This window comes from Podarcis pityusensis (genome assembly GCF_964106645.2).
Source record: "Podarcis pityusensis genome assembly, chromosome: 17".
Taxonomy (NCBI): Eukaryota; Metazoa; Chordata; class Lepidosauria; order Squamata; family Lacertidae; genus Podarcis; species Podarcis pityusensis.
This window is the reverse complement of record NC_138042.1, coordinates 41,335,701-41,356,419: the sequence shown is the minus strand read 5'-3', so window position 1 is coordinate 41,356,419 and position 20,719 is coordinate 41,335,701. Positions and strand designations below refer to the sequence as shown.

At 43.4% G+C, this 20,719-nt stretch overlaps 2 protein-coding genes across 2 annotated transcripts in view; both read left to right on the top strand.

Moving 5' to 3' along the window:
• Window positions 1-20,719, top strand: part of FAM162A (family with sequence similarity 162 member A) — a 178,003-nt gene that overhangs the window by 92,333 nt on the left and 64,951 nt on the right. The window lies entirely within an intron of this gene.
• Window positions 187-20,697, top strand: SPICE1 (spindle and centriole associated protein 1). The gene is made up of 17 exons (XM_080987110.1): window positions 187-416; window positions 2,583-2,630; window positions 3,485-3,631; window positions 4,632-4,734; window positions 5,698-5,819; window positions 6,582-6,679; window positions 7,557-7,690; window positions 8,319-8,450; window positions 9,700-9,968; window positions 10,326-10,457; window positions 10,992-11,115; window positions 12,184-12,378; window positions 13,279-13,661; window positions 15,511-15,703; window positions 15,933-16,038; window positions 17,808-17,895; window positions 18,697-20,697. Exons 1-17 carry the CDS (start codon window positions 327-329, stop codon window positions 18,748-18,750), a joined length of 2,418 nt encoding a protein of 805 aa, XP_080843236.1. The 5' UTR covers window positions 187-326; the 3' UTR covers window positions 18,751-20,697.

The window sequence follows — 20,719 nt, the reverse complement described above, 5'->3', positions numbered from 1 at the left end:
TCGCCTCTTTTGGGCAGGCGGTTCGAGGCGGGACTGGGACGTGGCTCCTTCCAGAGGGATGCCCTGCCCTTGCCGGGCGTGCTGCAAGCTTTGGGCGCGCTCTCCTGAGGGGAGGCCCGGCCTTCGCCCCGCGGCGCCGCCGCCTTCCTTCCCGCCCAGAGCCGGCGGGGTTGCCGGGGCAACGGGCGCGAGGCCTGCTCTCCTCCGCGCGACCCGCCTCGATTTGTGCGCCGCGGCCGACGCTTCTCTCTCCTGGCTCGGAGCCCCGCCCGCTCGAGCCAGCGCCGCTTCAGCGCGGCTTCGGGGGCCGCGGCTATTCTTATATTATGTCGCTGCTGAGGGCGAGTCGCTTGCCGGCCTCGGGAGCCAAGAGGAAGCCGCCCAAGAAGGCGAGGAGGAAGAAGCAGGACTGGGACGTGAGTACGAGCGGGGGGAGAAGCCAAGCTGTGAAGAAGAAGAAGAAGAATAATAATAATAATAATAATAATAACAACCTATTTCCCTTTTTAGTCGCAAGAGTCGTAGATCTGATTCGTAAATGCAATTCACGCTTCCTAAATGCCTTATGACAGATTCCATTTGCTTTTTTTAAAAAAACGAATCAACCAAAAGCTTTACTTTTCCAGTTTATCACCACAACAGTTATCAACACTATTAATAATCAGCAAAGCAAATAATTCAGTTAGACAGCGCCTGTATGACATGGAGCGACAGAATCATCTGGCCCCAATAAGGAAATGTCCGTGGTAGGATTACTTTCCACCTGGTCGTCTTGACACTTGGTGAAATTTGCAAAATTTAACGTTCCCCAAATACAGACGTGCTTTCACTTTGGCAAGTTTGAATATCCTGCCTTCAGCTGCACTTGAGAGTCGATTTCCAAAAAATCCACTGTGGAGATGGCAGTACTGAGTCCGTGGCGCATGTGCTTCTGGTCTGCACACTTTATAAAGATTTGAGGAGTGAGGGGATTATCCCTCTATTATTGTCCTTTCCGGGTCGCTCAACCATTGATACTGTGTCCTTTCAAGATGATCAGGGACAGCAAAAACTGGATGGGCAATTAGAATAATATCTCTTATTTGATTATTGATGTCAACCCCCCAAATGTATTTTCTATAGTTAAGTTTTTACCTCTATCTTCAGTATATTTTATTCTATTTTATTGCTATGGCTAGTGGCTGATGCAAATAAAGATTCCTCTTGAGTTGGAGAAGAAGGCGGGTTTTGCCCAGCGGGTTTGGAATCAAAACCTAAAAGGAACCAAACCCAATAAAATCTAGGGTGTAAGCTTTTGACTTTACCAACACTTCTGTTCAGGCTGGATTATTATATATATATAGAGAGAGAGAGACAGAGAGAGAGAAAGAGATTAGTGCCTCCCAAACTTTTTTTGGCCATGCCCCACCTAAGCACCTCTAAAATCCTGATGCCACCCCTCCTACCCCCCATGACATATAATTCTTAGTATTCAAAAAGTGAACTATTTACGTGGAGGAAGCCTAAAAGGCCATTAACTCAGTGTAACTCACTCTCGATTGGCCCCACTTAAAAATCAAATTGCTCCCCTTTGGGGGTGGGCCCCACGTTGGGAACCATGGATATATATACAGTGGTACCTCAAGTTAAGTACTTATTTCGTTCTGGAGGTCCGTTCTTAACCTGAAACTGTTCTTAACCTGAAGCACCACTTTAGCTAATGGGGCCTCCCGCTGCTGCTGCGCCACTGCAATGTGATTTCTGTTCTCATCCTGAAGCAAAGTTCTTAACCTGAGGTACTATTTCTGGGTTAGCGGAGTCTGTAACCTGAAGCATATGTAACCTGAAGCGTCTGTAACCCGAGGTACCACTGTATAGAGGGAGAGAGGGTGGGGGGAGAAGGTGTTAGGGGTATAAAAGCTTTCGTTTGTGGAAGCTTCCTTTGTGCTTATGCAGAAATTGCTGCCGCAATGGGATACGGAGGGAGAGATTTGCGAGGCGTGGAAGTTCTCAGGCTGTGCACGACTTCATGATTTTTTTGTTAGCCTCCATCCTCCATGGAGGAATTAATTCTGGAACTTTTAGTCCAGTTTGGTAACTTGTGCCTGAGTCTCCCCGATTTCACGTGTCAAAACAATCACAGATGTGAGAGCCCAGGCTATCAAAATTTATGAGAATTTAAAACCATTTTTTAAAATGTTTCCTTGGAAGTATGCCTGCTTTAGCTATTATTTCCTTTGGTGTATGTGCACAGACATAATATTGCAGCAGTGCCATACTCAGTTTTCTTCTTCTTTCAGTAATGCAGTTCTTCTTGTCAGTAGCTTGCTCGCTTGGCAAAAGATTCCTACATTGCAGGGGCTTGGATTAGATGACCCTCGTGGTCCCTTCCAACTCTTAGGAATATAAGACTTCCCTCAACTGAGGAGGCAGCTGTGCTCTTTCCATTGTATTGTACAGCCCTGCCCTCTAGGTTCCTGGGTGTCCTAAAATGGGGTGGGATGGTTAGAACTGACCCATAGAAGAACTTGGAGAACATATCTTATTAATTTGATGTACTTGGTTTCATGTTTTAACCTTGCATTTGGTATGCTTTGTTGCAGAACACTGTTCATGATCTCACCGTGCATCGTGCAACTCCTGAAGATCTCGTAAGCTGGAAATTTGTCTTTCTTGACATACTGGGGAGGCACTTAAGGAGGCTTGTCTTAGACATAAAATTATACAAGTAAACCACAGACTTGCTCTTTTCAATTCTGGATGTGTCCCAGTCATGTATAAGGTGGAGGCTGGGGTCCAGGGCTGGATTTTGGATGAAGAGGAAATTGACTAGGGAGAGGGGTTACAAACTGCAATGCTGGAAGTGCAAAGGGTGTGTGCAGTTAGCATCCTGTATCCCTGTATGCTCCCTTCTGCTGCTGATAGTGCAGGTCTCCACTACATTTGATGGCTACCCCATTGGCCATCCCTTATCCATCCCTTCCATGCTTCTCTGTTGCTTGTTCTTCTCTCTTTCTCTGACATGCTCATAGTCCATTGGAAATCTTGTATTAGGTGAACCATCTCCAAGTGTTTAGAAGAAGAAGAAGAAGAGTTTGGATTTGATATCCCGCTTTATCACTACCCTAAGGAGTCTCAAAGCAGCTAACATTCTCCTTTCCCTTCCTCCCCCACAACAAACACTCTGTGAGGTGAGGCTGAGAGACTTCAGAGAAGTGTGACTAGCCCAAGGTCACCCAGCAGCTGCAGCTGCAGGTGGAGGAGCGGAGACGCGAACCCGGTTCCCCAGATTACGAGACTACCGCTCTTCACCACTACACCACACTGGCTGCTTGTGCTTTTGTAACAGTCTGCATATGGCGCTAAGATAGTCACCCTGCTGTCTAGTTTTGCCCAGTGTATAGAAGTGTAAAGACAGAAAGCCTTCTAGTTGTTTTGTACCGTCACTATCATCTCCTTCATTTGTTCCTTGGCTCTGGTTTGAGGAAAATCTCTTCCTTTCCAGGTACGACGCCATGAGATGCACAAGTCAAAGAACAAAGGCATTGTACACTTTGAACTGCAAGAAAAAGCACTGAAGAGCAAATGGAAGAAGCAGAGACCAAGAGTTCCAGAATCTCTGGAAAAAAAGAAACTGGCCTTGATGAGAGAGGTAAGAAATGGTTATAGAGTTTCCTTGTGGCTGATATAGTAAGGTAGTCATCAGCTGTGGTTCCGCTGGGGGGGGGGGAGGAGAGCTCTGTCTGCATGGTGGCATGCACTGTTCTTTCCTCCCAACTACCTGAGATCCAGCTTACTTTTCATGTTTGCTGCTGTGCAAGGCTTCCTAGTGAACTATATTCATTCATTATATGCCTGGAGTTCTCTAATCTGGAGAGGGCACACTCAGCCTCATAGTGTGCTTCAACCTTGAAAAGTGAATAAGATCACAAAAGTATGTTTATGCTGCTTAAAAGGGAGTCGGAAGCCACATCCTCTGCGACCAGACGGCTGGGTTTTTTTGAAGCCTTCTACCAGGTGTCCTTGTAGAAAGGGGGTGGAATGATCCATAATTTCTCCACTAGCCCAGTGAATTTGTTTGTTTGTTTATAAGGTCTCAGAGCAGGTTACAACAATACCATTATACCTTTATAAAACCAAGTAAACCCAGTAAAATTGTTTCAGACAAAAACAGAACAGTACAGATTAAACAAAACCTGGATCCCTTTTTAAAAATTGGTGCTACATTGGCTACTTCCCAGCCCTCAAAAGATCTTAGGGACAAGTTATATATTTTTGTTATCCTTTTGTTAGCTATAATGTTGTCTTCATTAAGGCAGGTCATAAAATAACATCATTTTCAAAGAAGCATTTAGTATTTTAGACAATGCTGTACAAATAAGCCTAAGATGAGTGCTAAAGAGCGACTGGCATAGACTGCCTTGGTCATGCCTCAAAATAAGTAATTTCAAATATTTGCCACATGTAGATGTATTTTTAAATGTGTTACTTATTGAATTAATTATGCCCATCTATTGGTCCTAATAAAAGGTAGCAGTATTAATAATTTATATGATTAATAGTGGCATGTAACCTGTTTTGAAGAGTGGGTAGGGAATGGGGAAGGAAAGAGAAGTATAAAATGTGTGTGTTCTGTGCTTTCATTTTTTTAGATTCTTTCTGATCAGTACCAGTTACAGGAGGTCCTGGAGAGATCTGATCAGGCCATGGCTGTGGTGAAGGATCTATTTGGAGATGCTCCTCGCAGGCATTTAGGTGAAGTTTTACTGAGTGAGATATAGTTTTGTTTAGCAGACCCAAGCAAACCCAAAATGAAAGCTGTTTACTGGAAACGATAGCTTCATGTTTCCTAGTGTGATAATAACATAGAAATATGTTCTTTGACGACAGTCACTACCATGCCTCCAAATTTTCCTTGTAGCATACAGGCAACCCCCCCCCCCCCATTTACACGTGTTCACATCTATATGTGCATTGTGCCGACCCCGGAAGTAACCTGGAAATGTCATACAATACATTTTATGTATTTAACATAAAGGGTGGGTTGGGGCTGAATGGGGTGTTTGCAGGCTTTTTCAATTACACACAATTTTACAGAAGTGCTTGATGATCCAGAAACCAAGCCCTGCGCAAATCGGGGGTTGCCTGTATAAGCAAGTGATCTATTTAAACTGAATTCTGTTGGTTTTGCTAAGAGAGTGATGGCTGGGTCTTGACTGGTGCTCCAGAGAGTTACACAGTGTAAATTGCCAGTGTGGAAACCATATTTTCTCCCTTTGCGTCTACAGATGTTTCACCTACAGCAGCATATACACGTCCATCCCATTTGGCCTGATAAATTCCACCACATACAGTCCTTTCCTCTGCATTTGTTACTCAGTTGGCAAACTATGAGCTGCATCACGTTTCCTATGAGGAAAGAGTACAGGTTTATAAAGTGATACATATATTGTGGAGAAAGTGGATAAAAGACCCTTCTCTCTCTTTCTGGCCCACAAAAGCGTATCATGCAATAAAAACTTTTGTGTTTAAGAGCTTATGGTGCCACACAATGTTTTATTGTTTTTCTACAACAAACTAACGGTATCTATAATTCGTAGAAATATAAGATAGTGTCTCCATGGAAGGCAACAAAGGATTGCTACGTTTATGCAGTAGGCTCAACAGCTAATCTTGGGCCTAATGAATGGAAGTCTTTATTTCTTTTCTACCCTCTAGGTTTCCCAAATGTGACTGTGGCTCCTGATTATGATGTAGAATCCTCTCAAGGTCCCATCGTACAAAAATGTGATCCCCACACACAGCTCTCTCTTCTTAGTGATTCTGTCATGGATCCACAGGTGGTGTATTTTCCATGTAAACTTTGTCACTAAATAAATAGAATAGACCAAGGAATGCGTCTTTTGCATTTGATACATAGTCATGCCTTTTCAAATTATACCAGTGTTAGTCATTCTGTGGAGTGAAATGAAATGCCAAGCACATGCCAGTTAAGAGAAGATACCTGCAGATAAATTGTTGAGGATAAGATCCATAGTTGCAGCAGTGACTCTTAGGACATAACAGAAGAGGCACTTGAAATAACTCTTAAGACTGCAATCCTTTGCATACTTATGTGGGATTAAGTACCATTGAACTTAGTGGGATTTACTTCTGAGTAGACATGCATAGGGTTGTGCTGCAAATACAAAATTGAATGCAGAAATATATGTTTGTACTCTTTTTATTTTAGCAAATTACCTCCTGACAGTAGTGGGTACAAATAATGTTTGTTGAAACCTGAACACTTCAGTTTTGACTTTAATGAAATCAAGGCAACATAGATTGAAAGCAATAGTGTGTTTGCACTAGTTGTTTAAAAATGCTCTAGCATTACAGTTAAGTGTTCCCTTTCCACTTCTGGGCAATTGGGAATTGTCTTTCTGCCCTCTGTTGGTGTGAAATTAAATTTCTTGGGACACAAAACTGTGTTTCCTTTAGCTGGGCTTGCTGCAGTTGTGATTTCTGGCTATTGGCTCACTGTGTTTTGTCAGCCTATGAAATATGTCAGTTTAAATTTCTCCCATGCAAATGTTTGAGATGTTATATCTGTCTCCTGAAAGGCTCTCAATGAAGTAGAAGGAGAAAATTATTTGATGTGCAAGACAAACAGTGAGAACGATACGTATTTGAGCTTCAGATCTGACACTGATACAGAGAGGTAAGTGTATCTCTTTACCTTCATAGTTTTGTATACCCTGCATAAGCACAAATAGTTTATTGCTTGATACATGATCTACTAATCCAGCTATTCAGCTCTGCTATTATCTCTCATGTATATGATCTTCTAAATGTTGCTATAATGCTTAAATAAAATCAAACTTCTGCCTTTTAAATTTATATTAAAAACAATATCACAATAAACCAGAACAAGATATAGTACATATCCTTTACATATTTGTAACATCACTGGGAGATATAATTTTAATATCCAAATACAGGCATGTAACAATGAAGGTTAAGCTAACACACACTGTGGCAATAAATATTTCCAAAATGTCTTCTTAAACTTAGGCAATATTATATTAGCATCTTGTCTAGTTGAAAATGTTGTGAAAGGCCTCCATATTGCTATGACATTATCGTGACTTTCAGCACCTTTGAGGACTCTACTTTGCTTCCCAGCTACCACAATAAACCACATTTTGCCTGCCAGCATTAAACTGTAAATGGTGATGAGTGAAGGCAGTGCTGGGCTATTTCTATTCATGGTGCTGCTAGCAAAAATATAATCAACTCTTTATAAAAGAGCTCTTGTGTGGCTTCTGGAATCACTGCTCAAAGGGCTAGTGCTGGATCTAATGCAATCAGTTTTGTTCCACTATAGCTGGTATTTACCAAAATACACTTTGCCAAAAGAAGTCTAGTATGCGGCACTGATAGCTATCTAGCTCCAAGGTAGGTATGATGCTCTAAACTAAGCACAGCATAGGGTACCAAACCATGTCCATTATGGCTAAAATAATGTTTCTGTTAAGGGCATGGCGATAAAATTGTAATCTTCCTAAAGTTGCTCTGCATCTCTGCTCTTCACTTAGGATTCTTCACCTTCTGAAGGAAGAAAACTCTGGGGCCGGTGCCCAGCAAGAGGTTTCTAAGCAACAAGTATCATCACAGGAAGTCTATGTGCTTTCAACCCCAACAACAAATGTTCAGCCATTGGGATCCACAGGTTCATTTTACTCTCTTTTTAAACAACGAACCAGTCAGAAATGAAACAGTAGGTTCTGTGTCTTGCTGTAAGGAGGCATGGGGAACCTGCTGCCCTCCAGATGTCACACACCATCTCCTCTTAGCCCCAGCCAGCATGGCCAGTCGCCACGGATGATGGGAACTGTAGTTTAGCAATATCTGGAGGATCCCAAGTCCCCCACCTTGCTGTAGGGCATGGATGGAGAATTGCAGGATTGGGAGCCGGATGTGGCCTCTAGATCTCTCTGCCTGGCCCTCGGGCCACAGCCAACACTGGCCTTGTTCCATGCCCTCCTTATCCTGGCTGAAATGTAGCCAAGAGTCGTGGCTGGATGGAGGAATGAAGGCGGTGTTGGTGCATAGAAAGCGCTTTGCATAGATCGAACATAGGCTAGTGTACAAAGGTAAAAGTTCCATTCATTTCTCTGCTCACTTTTGCCTCTGGCCTCATCCGTCACTGGCAGACAGTCCCCGGAAATTGCCCCATGAGTAAATGCAGCCCTCATATTGAAAAGGTTCCCCAACCCTTCTGTAGGGGAAGGTATGTTCTGGATTATTTTAGACTAATTAAAACACTGCCTACATTTTTTTTTTTTTTATTCATTTAGCCCTTAATGCTACTAATGTAGTCAAGAAAGTCCACTCAAAACTTCGGTATGAAGAGCAGACTCCAGATGCCACATACATTGTGCAGCAAGTACTGAACGCCAATGTAAGGAAGCAAAAGCAAACCACAAAAGGTATGTCTTAATGTACCTCTTCTCGCGTATATTTCTCAGTCTCTGTTCGGTTGCGGCCTCCCTTGTGCCCATCTGTGTGGAACAAATTGTCTTTTGGAAGGAGTGAATTAACCTTTTTAAAACCAGACTTTACTAAATATACGTAGTGTGAAGATTCTTATGTGAAACAATCTGCACCCTTGGGAAATAATAATTCCTGTGTATAATGTGTATGTATATAGCGCTCAAATCCAAGATGTGTTTCTACACCTAGAGGGTGCTGCTGTCTCGAGGAAAGGAGCCAACAAGACCTTCGTTTCTTGTGAATTGCTGCTAGCCTTCTGCTGCTCCTTAATCTAGCTTGGAGTTTAATCTAGTTTATGCATAATACTGTTCTGTGAATTTCATAAATATGCCAGATAGAATTACAAAAGCAGTAAAAGGAAGAGTTTAGATTCGATAAGAAAATAAGTACTGCATACATTCCAGCATATTAGCCAAAATTATTGTTTCTCCTTCACATCCCCCCACCCCACAATGCTCCCCCCTCCATGGCCTAACTAGATAAGTTTTATTTTGTGCTGTTTTGCAGGTATCTGCAGTAAGGTAATAGTGTAGCATTCACAATTGGATCACCTTGTTGGTCTGCCTCTTACTATTTTGTGACTAGTATACCTTTGAAGGGACGCGGGTGGCGCTGTGGGTTAAACCACAGAGCCTAGAACTTGCCGATCAGAAGGTCGATGGTTCGAATCCCCGCGATGGGGTGAGCTCCCATTGCTCGGTCCCTGCTCCTGCCAACCTAGCAGTTCAAAAGCACGTCAAAGTGCAAGTAGATAAATAGGTACCGCTCCAGTGGGAAGGTAAACGGTGTTTCCATGCGCTGCTCTGGTTTGCCAGAAGCAGCTTAGTCATGCTGGCCACATGACCTGGAAGCTGTATGCTGGCTCTCTCGGCCAATAAAGTGAGATGAGCGCCGCAACCCCAGAGTCGGTCACGACTGGACCTAATGGTCAGGGGTCCCTTTACCTTTATATAATAATAATAATAATTTTCCCAGCCACTCTGTCTAATTGCTGTCTAAAGCTTGAGTTGTTTTGCAAGGATTTAAAATTTCTAAACCTTCATCAAAGATTAGCAAAGTGGTGGAGAACCTTAATTCCCTTCAGCTAAAGTCCCCCTCCCTCGCTTTTATTTGCGTCAAAGCACTCTGTTTAAGTGCTAACTTCTGCCTTGCTAAGGACAACATGCTTCCTTGTCCTCTTCTCAGGGAGGAAGAAGCAAAGTGTGCAGACCCCAGAAGCACAGAAGAGGAGTAACTCGAGTCCTGCTGCTGCAGCTCCCCTTGACCTCCCCAATGGCAACAAATCCAGCCTTGAGGTCTTGAACCAAATGGTGCACAATATGGAGAATGAAATGGAAGAATATGAGAGATGGATGGGCCACGAAGTCCAGCAAGTCCACAGCAGCCAAGGTCTCTCTGGATTTACCCGCTCGCTGGTGAACGCTCTGTGTCGCGTGCTGCGCTATTTGAAGGAGGTGGGAAGATACGGCAAACTGCTGCTTGTAGCCACCGTAATATTTTGAGCAATGTTGACTGTGCTTTTTCAGTAGTTTGGTGCTGTTTGTTTTAGGTTGTTTCCCATTGATTTTGAAGAAAGTAGTATTTGGTTTGGATTTATGTCCATTCTGTTGCACCAGCCTCACCCTTTATGCCCTAGTATTTTGGCTTCGACTTTGTAGGTACAGGAGGGAAATCTTCGCCTTTCACTTTGAAGTCTGACCTTCATTCAATTGCTGCTGAACCCTGATAACTCCTGCTTTCACAATGAATACTTCAGCTGTCACTTTACTGTGGCTGATTCCTCCCTCTCCCTCTTTCCCTGTCCCCAAAAGACTGAGACAAGGCTGCGTCAAGAAAAGCTGAACAGGGAGCGACTTGAAGGAGAGCTAAGTGAACACAGGGCCCTCATTGATGCTCTAACTGCTGAGGTCCTCCTGGCAAGAGAAGAAAATATTGCTATGCAGGTACTACCCAGAATCACTGCTAAGCTATGTAACCTAGGCACGACCTGCAATTGGAATTTAATGCCAGCCTATATTCCCTTTGTTTGGTGATGTGATGTGTTTCCAGACACAGTGCTTTGAATGCATTGGCAGAGCAGCAAGGGGCTAAATGACTTTAGTAGCGTAACTTGAGTAAGAGATGGACTTGTACCCCTTGTCATCTTATCTCTACGGGGATTCAAGTCTGTATCCTCATGATACATTTGCAGTGTTCTCCTTGTTCACACCTAGTATTTTTGCTTCCGCTGTGAGGGCATATCTGACCTTTTGGTTCCAACTTCAGAATTCATGTGATAAACACTTTAGAAGCACTCAGTTATTATTTATGTTATATGTCTATTGCATTAGTACAGTAGAAAGTAAGTATGTGCTTATGGGACTACTAGGGGTGTGGGCAGATGCTTGGAAATAACCCATTATGCTTCATGTTTGCCTGTTGCAAGTGAATCAGAATGGTGATTTTGGTGCCTTTCTTTCTCGCTTTTTGTCTTCTAGAATAAGTTTCAGCACTACACGGTTGTAACAGATGAACAACTGACTTCACTCACACATGCATTTAAAGGGCTTCCCATTACAGATTCTGGGGAACTTTCAGTCAGGAGTCCAGAGGCAGCTCAAGGTAAAAGTCTTCACCAGGGAAACCTCAATAATCTGAGTGACACGACAGTTTCAAAACTTAGAGTTTTAACTACAGCTGGACTGCTGCTTGATAGCTGTCTGATTTATTCTGGTGGTGATTGGTTCTGAATGTGTAGGTACCTACACATGGTGTTAATTGTGGTTTTTCAGGCCTTTGCCCAATACAGTGGAACCTTGGTTCTCAAACTTAATCTGTTCGACTCCCGAAACCATTCGAAAACCAAGACGCGGCTTCCGATTGGCTGCAGGAGCTTCCTGCACCTCAAGCGGAAGCTGCGTTGGACATTTGGCTTCTGAAAAACGCTTACTTCCAGGTTTTTGGCGTTGGGGAGTCGATTTGTTTATCAGCTAAGCCGTTCGCAAACCAAGGTTTGACTGTACTATATCAAACATGGAAGAGTAAATAGCTGTTATGGTCCCCATTCCAACACTGCACTAAGTAAAGTAAAGGGACCCCTGACCATTAGGTCCAGTCGTGACCGACTCTGGGGTTGTGGCGCTCATCTCGCTTCATTGGCCGAGGGAGCCAGCGTTTGTCTGCAGACAGCTTCCGGGTCATGTGGCCAGCATGACAAAGCTGCTTCTGGCAAACCAGAGCAGTGCACGGAAACGTAGGAGTAGACCTATTTATCTACTTGCACTTTGAGGTGCTTTTGAACTGCTAGGTTGGCAGGAGCAGGGACTGAGCAGCGGGAGCTCACCCCATCGCGGGGATTCGAACCGCCGACCTTCTGATCGGCAAGTCCTAGGCTCTGTGGTTTAACCCACAGCGCCACCCGCATCTCCCAACACTGCACTACTTTCCCACTAAAATCCCTCCAGGCCGTTGTTGGTCTCTGAAGGTGATATTTGAAGTCAACAGCAATTTTGGGGGAAATGGCAGTCACTGTCCATTTTTCCTTTAAAATGAAAAGCATCAAGCACATTTTTAAAAAGCATGGTTAACATAACATTTAGTTGGCCCTAAGATTCACTGTTAGATTTGATTAACTGTTTCAAGTTTTCCTCTGTCTAATATAATACATTGCCCTCTTTATTCTCTCGTCAGAAAAATGCCTCTCAAACTACGTTGGGCCAAAGAGAAATACACAAGTGGATATTCCCAATAAAGCCCCAGTGTTTCCAAATCCTTTGGATAAAATGCATCCAGCCCCATCTTTACCAGCTTGTTTATTCCAACCAGCTGTTTTGTTATCTCCACCACAACAGAAGAGCAGCCAGGCATTCCCTCCTCTTCAGAATGGTAAGAGGGTCATTTTGACTGCCTGACAGCTTCCTGACTTTGTTTCCGTAATCAACCCTCCATCAGTCACATTGTGGACAAGTCCTTTTATGTCTTCTAATCTAGTGTAGTATCTAGTCCTAAAAACATTGGTGACTGTGGCTATTGTTCAGTTATACAATGTCAGGTCTTTGGTCTCATGCCTAGGAAACCCAATCTGAATTTATAGCAGGACACTCCTTACTTTTAAACCAGCAAGCAATTGCTACACCTTGTACTTTTCCTCTTTCTCAGCTGGTTGGAGGCATCTTGTTAAATTTTGCCACCTTGAGGACAGGATAGTGCTTCACCTGGGAGCCCCATTGCTTAAGATGGATCTACTTCGAAGAAAACCAAGGCCCATCAGAGTTGTGGGAGAAGTGATTAATATCATACCATATGTATTAATATATATTCTCCCCAATCAGAAAATCGTCACAGCACAGATCTAATGAAACAGTACCAGATATTTGGGCAAGATTGCTTTTAAATTGCAGGGCACAAGCATTTGAGTTTCACCTCACTTGAAGGTCAGCTCTGTAGGTGAACATTTCCAGTTAATAATCTGTGGTCCTGAATACAAAATAAATGCACCTCCTGAAGTCTAAAAGGCCTCTAGGCCCAAGGCATTGACATTAGATTGCTTTGAACATTTTGAACTGTTTCATTTAGACCTGGGGGCAGGTATGTTTCTTTTGTATTCAGATATCAATCCTTGAGTGTTAAATTAAAAAATGAGAACTGACGCTCAAATTGGCATTATAACCAGCCTTCGCCTCTCTTTGGAACGTAGCCTTTTCACTCCCATTTTTTATTAGCCTAGGAATAGGATTTAATATAGTCGTACAGATTTATTTGGTCTCCTGTGTTGTCTTTCCCTAGACTCCACTGGGAGAGAATCAGAGGGAGAGCAAAAGTCCTCTCTGTCGATCAAGCCACAGACGGTGGAAGAGGATGGCAGTTCATTCACCCAGAAAGGTGCTGGTCCTTTGCAGAGTTCTGTACAGCCAGATGGCCAGCCATTAGTAAGTGCCTTCTCTGCAGTGCCAAGCCAAAGCTCTGACGGCTTTTCAGAGAGGCCTAATTCTGATGCGACCATGATGCTTACCCAGAGGGATGATCTGCAGGGACAAATAGCTGAGCTAACACTCCAGAACACTGTCATTAAAACTCAGCTGAGCAAATTCAGGCATTGCCCTCAGGAGGCATGGGATATTTTGCAGCAGCCATTTTTGGCGCAGAATGGATCAGTGCTAGAGGGGCAGGTAAGAATGTAAGAGAGTGTTGGGTCTTGACATTCTCAATAAACATTGATAATTTGAGGTTATGCTTTGTGACTTGTGGAAAGGGAAGCATGGGTGTGTATGAACATACACACATGACTGTCAATTTTGCAAGAATTACAGTCATCAGCCATCCATTCATGGCATTTGTGTCCCTGTGGGGCATCTTATTGGTGACCCATGTACTGAGTTGCCACTGAGCCTCTTGGGCTTGCCGATCAGAAGGTTGGTGGTTCGAATCCCCGTGATAGGGTGAGCTCCCGTTGCTCTGTCCCAGCTCCTGCCAACCTAGCAGTTTGAAAGCACGCCAGTGCAAGTAGATAAATAGGTACCGCTGTGGCGGGAAGCTAAGTGGCATTTCCGTGCACTCTGGTTTCTGTCACAGTGTTCCGTTGCGCCAGAAGCAGCGGTTGAGTCATGCTGGCCACACAACCCAGAAAGCTGTGGAGAAAGGCCGGCTCCCTCGGCCTGAAAGCGAGATGAGCACCGCAACCCCATAGTCACCTTTGACTGGACTTAACCGTCCAGAGGTCCTTTACCTTTTTACCCTTTACCGAGTTTTCTGAAGCCTAAATATTTATAGAATCATATGGCTGGATGGGCTGTTGGAGCTCATCTGGTCCAACCGCCAGCTCAGCGCAGGGTCTTGAATGCAGGATCTGCAAGCATCCCTAATAGATCGCCGTCCATCCTCTGCTTAAATACCTCCTGCAAAGGAGAGCTCACTCACCACCTCCTCAAGGCAGTCTGCCACTATTGAACAGCTCTTACCAATAAAATTTCTATTCCTGCCTTCTAGAGCAACAGAGAACAAATCAGTTCACATCATTAGTGTGATATTTTGATACCATGGTCATGTCTCTCCTTAATCTCTTCCTCAAGCAAACCATTCAGCACCATCCTGATTACCCTCCTGTGGGTTCATTGCCCTTATTTCAGTTCAGTGTCCTGATTTTAAAAAGGCAGTACCTAGAGCTGGACATGGTATTTCAACCAACTTGGAATAGAGTGTACAGTGGTACCTCTAGTTACAGATTTAATTTGTTTCGGGGTTCCACGCACACACAGAGAAATCCGTAACAAAAGTCGCCACTTCTGTGTGTGTGCTTTTGCACGTGCGCAAACGGCAAAACCCTGAGGTATACACTTCCGGGTTTGCCACAGCCGTAACCCAAAGATCTGTAACCTGGACATTATGAAACACGAGGTATCACTGTGTCTTCCTTTTTACTCCGGGAATGAGTGCAGTGCCAATGACAAAGTGCTTGTTCCCTCCACCCGCAAATCTTATATGTGATATTATTTTAACTTATTACCTGTTCTTCACCTTAACATCCAAGGGTGGGTTACAATTAAAAAAAATGTTTAAAACAACTTACTGAATGTCATTACTCCATTCAATGACATACTTTTTGAATGCTATTTTGTATTCTATTTGTAAGCTGCTTAGCTTGGTATATGTGGAATTCTGTTAGCTCACTTTTAAAACTCTACTCACAGGTCTCTTAAAAAATACTTTGAATAAGTTAGGATTGTGGGAACTTCATTGGTTGCTGTTCTCCAGCTAGAAATAATTACAGACTATTACATTTTGCTTCAAACCAGTGATCTGTCATCTATCATGACCTACCTTTACTTGACCTTATGCTGCCAGAATGCTTTTTTGTGATTAAAGACCACGTGAGGTGGCTAAAAGTAGATTGTAGGGAAAAAGGTTGCTGATAGCTGCTACTGCTGGGTAACTCAGATGCACTGAGTCTGCCAAGCAGCCAAGTTCAGTAAGGGAAAGTATGAAAATGACTTTTAACTACCCTCTTGAATACTCGTTTAGGGACATGGTGATGCCGTAAGCAGCTTGAAAGAATTACCAAGGAGCTTGGATGAACGAATAGCTGAACTGAACCGCCAGAGCGCAGAAGCACGCAGCAAACTGGTGCAGCTGACCAGCCAGCAAACGTTACCAACATTCGTCTCTGTGTCTCCGCCAGTTTCACCAATTCCATCACCACCCGTAAATTTGCTTGGTATGTTACCCACTTTTTAAAAGCTTTTCTTACATCTGTGTTGGCAATATGGGTTGGTGTATTCTGATGGTGGCAGCTGTCTTCACTTGACAATCTTTTTCCCCCCTTATCTTTTTTTGAATTTTTGAAAACATTCTGTTTCTCTATTTAGTAATTGCTTGATGGGCTTCCTCATTACTGGAACAACCGGACACCTAATAATTCACTAATCAGATACTGTCTTTTCTAGAAACCGGAAAGAGAAGAACAATTGAGGTGTCTGTTCCAGTTGCAGAAATTCTGGATAGTTCCAAAGAAAATAGTCCTTCTCCCGCCAGTGGAACCAGTACAAAGAGGTCAGCTGCTTAGCTATTCTATTTTTACAGGCAGGGTGGGTAGTACCGTATTTTTTGTCCTATAGGGCGCACCGGCCCATAGGACGCACCACGCACCTCGTTTTTTGGGGGGGAAATGAATAAAAAAAAATTACTTCCCCCCAAGCCTTGCACACACCTGCCCGAAGCACGGGGCGCCCTCTGGAGGGCGCCCCGTGCTTCGGGCTGCAGGCTGCTGCCGAAGCCTCGCGCGCCCGGCGGGACCTCCCGCTGGGCTTGCAAGGTTTGCGGATAGCTTCCTGAAGCCTGGAGAGCTAGAGGCATCGGTGCGCACCGACCCCTCTCACTCTCCAGGCTTCAGCGAAAGCCTGCATTCGCCCCATAGGACGCACACACATTTCCCCTTCATTTTTGGAGGGGAAAAAGTGCATCCTATGGGGCGAAAAATACGGTATAAGCTTTTGTAAGGAATACAGCTGAGGGAAGGGGAGCAGGATCTAGACAGCAGGCTAGATCCTGAGCTCTTGTCCCCTTCTGTATGAAGGGAGGTTTACTGGTGGGCCAAACTGCCTGGTGGGCCATTCTCAGCAGCCTGGTGGATCTCACTGGGTCCATGGGCCAGATGTTCTCCACCCCATGCTAACTTATAGTGTGAAGATGTGGCTATGATTTCCAGTGAATCGTTACAGATTTTGGCACTAGAAATAGAAGGTGTCTAGCAGACAGCTTTCCTCACTTGAAATGCCTTGATAAGCAAATACAGTCGTACCTCTTAAGTCAAACGCCTTGTGAGTCAAACATTTTGGCTCCTGAACCCTGCAAACCCGGAAGTGAGTGTTCCAGTTTGCGAACGTTCTTTGGAACCTGAATGTCCGATGCGGGTTCCTGAAGCCAATCAGAAGCTGCGCCTTGGTTTCCAAACATTTTGTAAGTCGACTGAGATATGACTGTACCTGGTTTTTCTCTCAAATAAAATATCTGCCTCCTAATTAATGGAAAGTTAAATGTACATTAGAGCCTTGTTGAGGCACGTCAGAGGTCTGATGTGTTTCCATTAACAGTCATCTATGGACTCAGATCGTTAAATACAAATGTATATTTCCATTCCGTTCTCACCTGTCTAGGTCTTAATTCATTTAGCTAGCCAATTCCATCAACATGCATGCCTTTTTACTGAATGACAGAGAAGCAGGCAGGTAATACACAGGCTTAGTTGAAGTACACACGCGCGCACACACACACACGGGGAAAGTTATGGGGATGCCCCAACCTCTGATTTCCCTAATTTTAGTCAATTCGTGGGCCCCACTGGAGTCTTCTACAAAAAGTACCTGAGGGACCAGCCACCAAAGTAAGGAGGGCATCACCCTTTCTGACCCTCCTATAATTCAAACACTTATATAAAATTATTTCTGAAAATTGAATGACTAAATCATCCTGGTGGTGCTGGTTGTTGTTGTTGTTATGATTATGATTATTATAACAGTCATGGCCAAACTTGGCCCTCCAGATGTTTTGGGACTACAGTTCCCATCATCCCTGACCACTAGTCCTGTTAGCTAGGGATGATGGGAGTTGTAGTCCCAAAACATCTGGAGGGCCAAGTTTGGCCATGCCTGTTAGCAGCACCCGGACTCTAGGAGCTATATAATAAATTTAAGAGAAGACCATCTCTGCCTACATGTTTATAATATAAAGATAAAAGGCAATTAGGAAATAGGACAGGGCACTCAGTACCTCTAATTCTATACACTTCGTGTTTCCTAGCTCTCTATTATTTATGCCTACAGATCTGCAGATGTGTCTAGCCAGGTGTGCTTACCACTAAATACCTCCCTGGGAAATGTACAGTTGACTTATGACAGTCATAGAATAAAGGTAAGTCATTTTCAGACAGCCATACTTCCACCTTTTGGCAATGTTCAGGGTGAGTGTCAAGCCTTAGATAGTCTAAACAACCAGTAAGATTAAATCATATAAACAAGGAATATTTGGTGTTACTGGAGGAATTGCCAGGAAACTGGGACTTATGTTCACATGTGGTGGGGGGGTAAATATGTACAGGGGGTTTTGGCAAAGGATGTTTAAGGAGAAAACAGAAATCACTGGGTTGAAACTGACCGAAAGTCCAGAGGTAGCATTGTTATCAATTTACAATGAGGTGGAAGGTTCGCAGGCTAGGAAGGACTTGCTCACAAATTTATTGACAGCTGCACGAGTTATTATAGCTTGGAAGTGGAAGGGGCAAGCAGAAGATAAAATGGAATAATGGTATAAAGAGGTGTGGACTATAGCTATTAATGATAAATTAACATGCGCTATTAAGGCAAGACGGGAAATATGCAGGGGAAATTATTTTGAGGAGATATGGAAGGTATTTGTAGAATTTGTACTGTTAAAACGGAAAGGGGTCAAACCATCGCAAGAGGTGTTGAAAATTTGGGAGGTTGGATAGTTACAATGGAATGGTCTTGGGGTGGGGTGCACATTATTATTTTTACATTATTATTACTTTGTTAAAATTAATAATAATAAGAAGAAGAAGACAGTCAAAACAGAACCCCAAGATTGCAGAAGTAATATATGTATATATTTAAGGGGAGAACTGAAGGGGAGGCAAGGAATAAGTGACAGTGCAAGGAATGTAACACTTCACTTTTTTTCTCTCCATTCCTGTAGCCTAAAAAGCAAGGAGAAGATGGCTGGTTTGCCTTGTCAACACATATTGGTTAGCCCCAAGCCCAGATGTTGTTTTAAAAGTGTTTTAACCCTTATAAAGTTCTAGAACAGGGGTGGCAACTCGTGAACCTCCAGATGTTGCATTGGCCATGACAGGAGTTGGGGCGTTTAGGGGCCGCCCCTGTTCTAGAGCCTTTTCTGCCAGGCCATGGACAAGGTCAGTCCTGCTGGTTCTGCTGAGGTCTTTCCACATTCTGTGCCTATGTACTCCTCGTCCATATTACAGTTGAACATGGTCTTGGACTTGTGTCATGTGTTCAGTCTGGAGTACAGTCGGCACTTGAAACAAGCAGTGTTGCAAAGGCATCTGTGTGCAGCAGAACTGTGCAGACAACTGCTTGTGTCATTCCTTTGACGTGAACCACACAAGGATGGAGCTGCTCACATAGACAACTTGCTGTGCAGCTGCCTCCATGCTATTGTGTTTCCACATTGCTGGCCTCAGCATCCATTGGAAACCAGCATCCTGGATTTGTCCCTTGTTCTTTGATACTCATATCTGAAACATTCGGTGTTGTATGAAAGAGGAAACGGTAATTGATAATTGATGTATGCAGTTAATATAAGAAGATTGAGGCAATGTTTTAACCCTGTTAATGCTGCTGAGCAAATACTTTCTGGAACAAAAGCATTTTTAAAAGGTTGCAATAGTGATAGGCTTTATATCACATAAAGCAAATCCCTGGACTGGAATGTATAACTTTTGGGGTCTAGTTAATTGTATACTGTGCCCATACGTTTGCCGGGCAAATTTATCCTGGCATTAAGTCTTATAGTCCATGTGCTGCTATTAAGAACTCGCCTATGCTAAACCACAGAAGGCAGCTATTTCCTGTTCCATGCAGTGTCTTAAATTTTTTATCCAAAAAGTGGTGCTGTTACTATTGGCTCTGCAGAAGAAATACAAGCGTAGTATTTGTCTGTTCCATTACTGCAGTGAGAAAATGTATTAAAGTTATTTTGAAGGATAGGATTTTACTGTGTTACTTTACATTTACATTTTGCTCTTCTGGTGCAAATGCAACAAAAATCTGTCAGAATAAAACTGTACTGTATTTAGCAACTGACAAAAGACACTGAGGGGAAGGGACCAGTTGTACTTCATGGAACAAGGTGTTCTGTAATCTAGGTGCAGCCACTGAGGAGACCTCTCTCATCCCACTCAAACCTCCTTCTACCCTAGGTGGGATGCAGCAAAGGGACTCTCCTGAGCAGAATATACAAAAGGAAGTAGCCCCTAAGGTGTATCCTAAGCTATCACAAGCACTTTGAATCTTGCCTAAAAGCTGACTGGTATCCTTTCAAACCTCCATCCCCATCTCTGTGTGAAATGGTATAATCACATTAATCTACATACAAATGTGGAAGGGCAATTTATAATGGCCATGTGAGTACCTTCCGTCAATAGGTATTAGTCCCTTGGGGTGCCTTTATGTTACTATCATTTCAGACAGCTGATTTGACAAGGTATGCCAGCACCATTGTAGCTGAACAAACCTGAAACAAAAAATCACGCGAATGTGAAAGTTTGACAGGTTCATTCGTGAATGGAAAAATCTGCCGTTGGGCAACATCGGAAGTTCCAATCAGGACCCATAATAATTTAATAGCTGAGTTTGAAGAATTATCCTGTCAGAGATGCTCAGATTTCATAGCAGGCTGCTTAGGAGGCTAACTAAAAGTGACAACTGTATTGAAACCTGATTTCCATTCTTCAAGTATATTAATAAGGAGGTGAGCATATTTCAGGTGCGCAAACATCTTTTCAGGAAGACCTTTCTGCAACTGAAGCTGTTAATAACTTTCCCATGTGTAGTGGAGATAGATGCATTACACCTTACCTTGTTGCAGGAAGACATATATTTATAATTCTCTTTTTCTCAATTGTTGGAAAATTTACGCTGATTAAAATTCAATAAAAGCTATATTTTACAAATGGTACGTATGTATAAAAGACAGAATT

What these genes read in the sequence shown, in the direction of transcription:
- SPICE1 (XM_080987110.1), top strand. Translation starts at nt 327, where the DNA reads ATGTCGCTGCTGAGGGCGAGTCGCTTGCCGGCCTCGGGAGCCAAGAGG. An exon ending in TCAGCCATTGGGATCCACAG is followed by an intron (nt 7,691 to 8,318) that starts GTTCATTTTACT and finishes TTATTCATTTAG; the next exon opens with CCCTTAATGCTACTAATGTA. An exon ending in AAGAAAATATTGCTATGCAG is followed by an intron (nt 10,458 to 10,991) that starts GTACTACCCAGA and finishes TTTGTCTTCTAG; the next exon opens with AATAAGTTTCAGCACTACAC.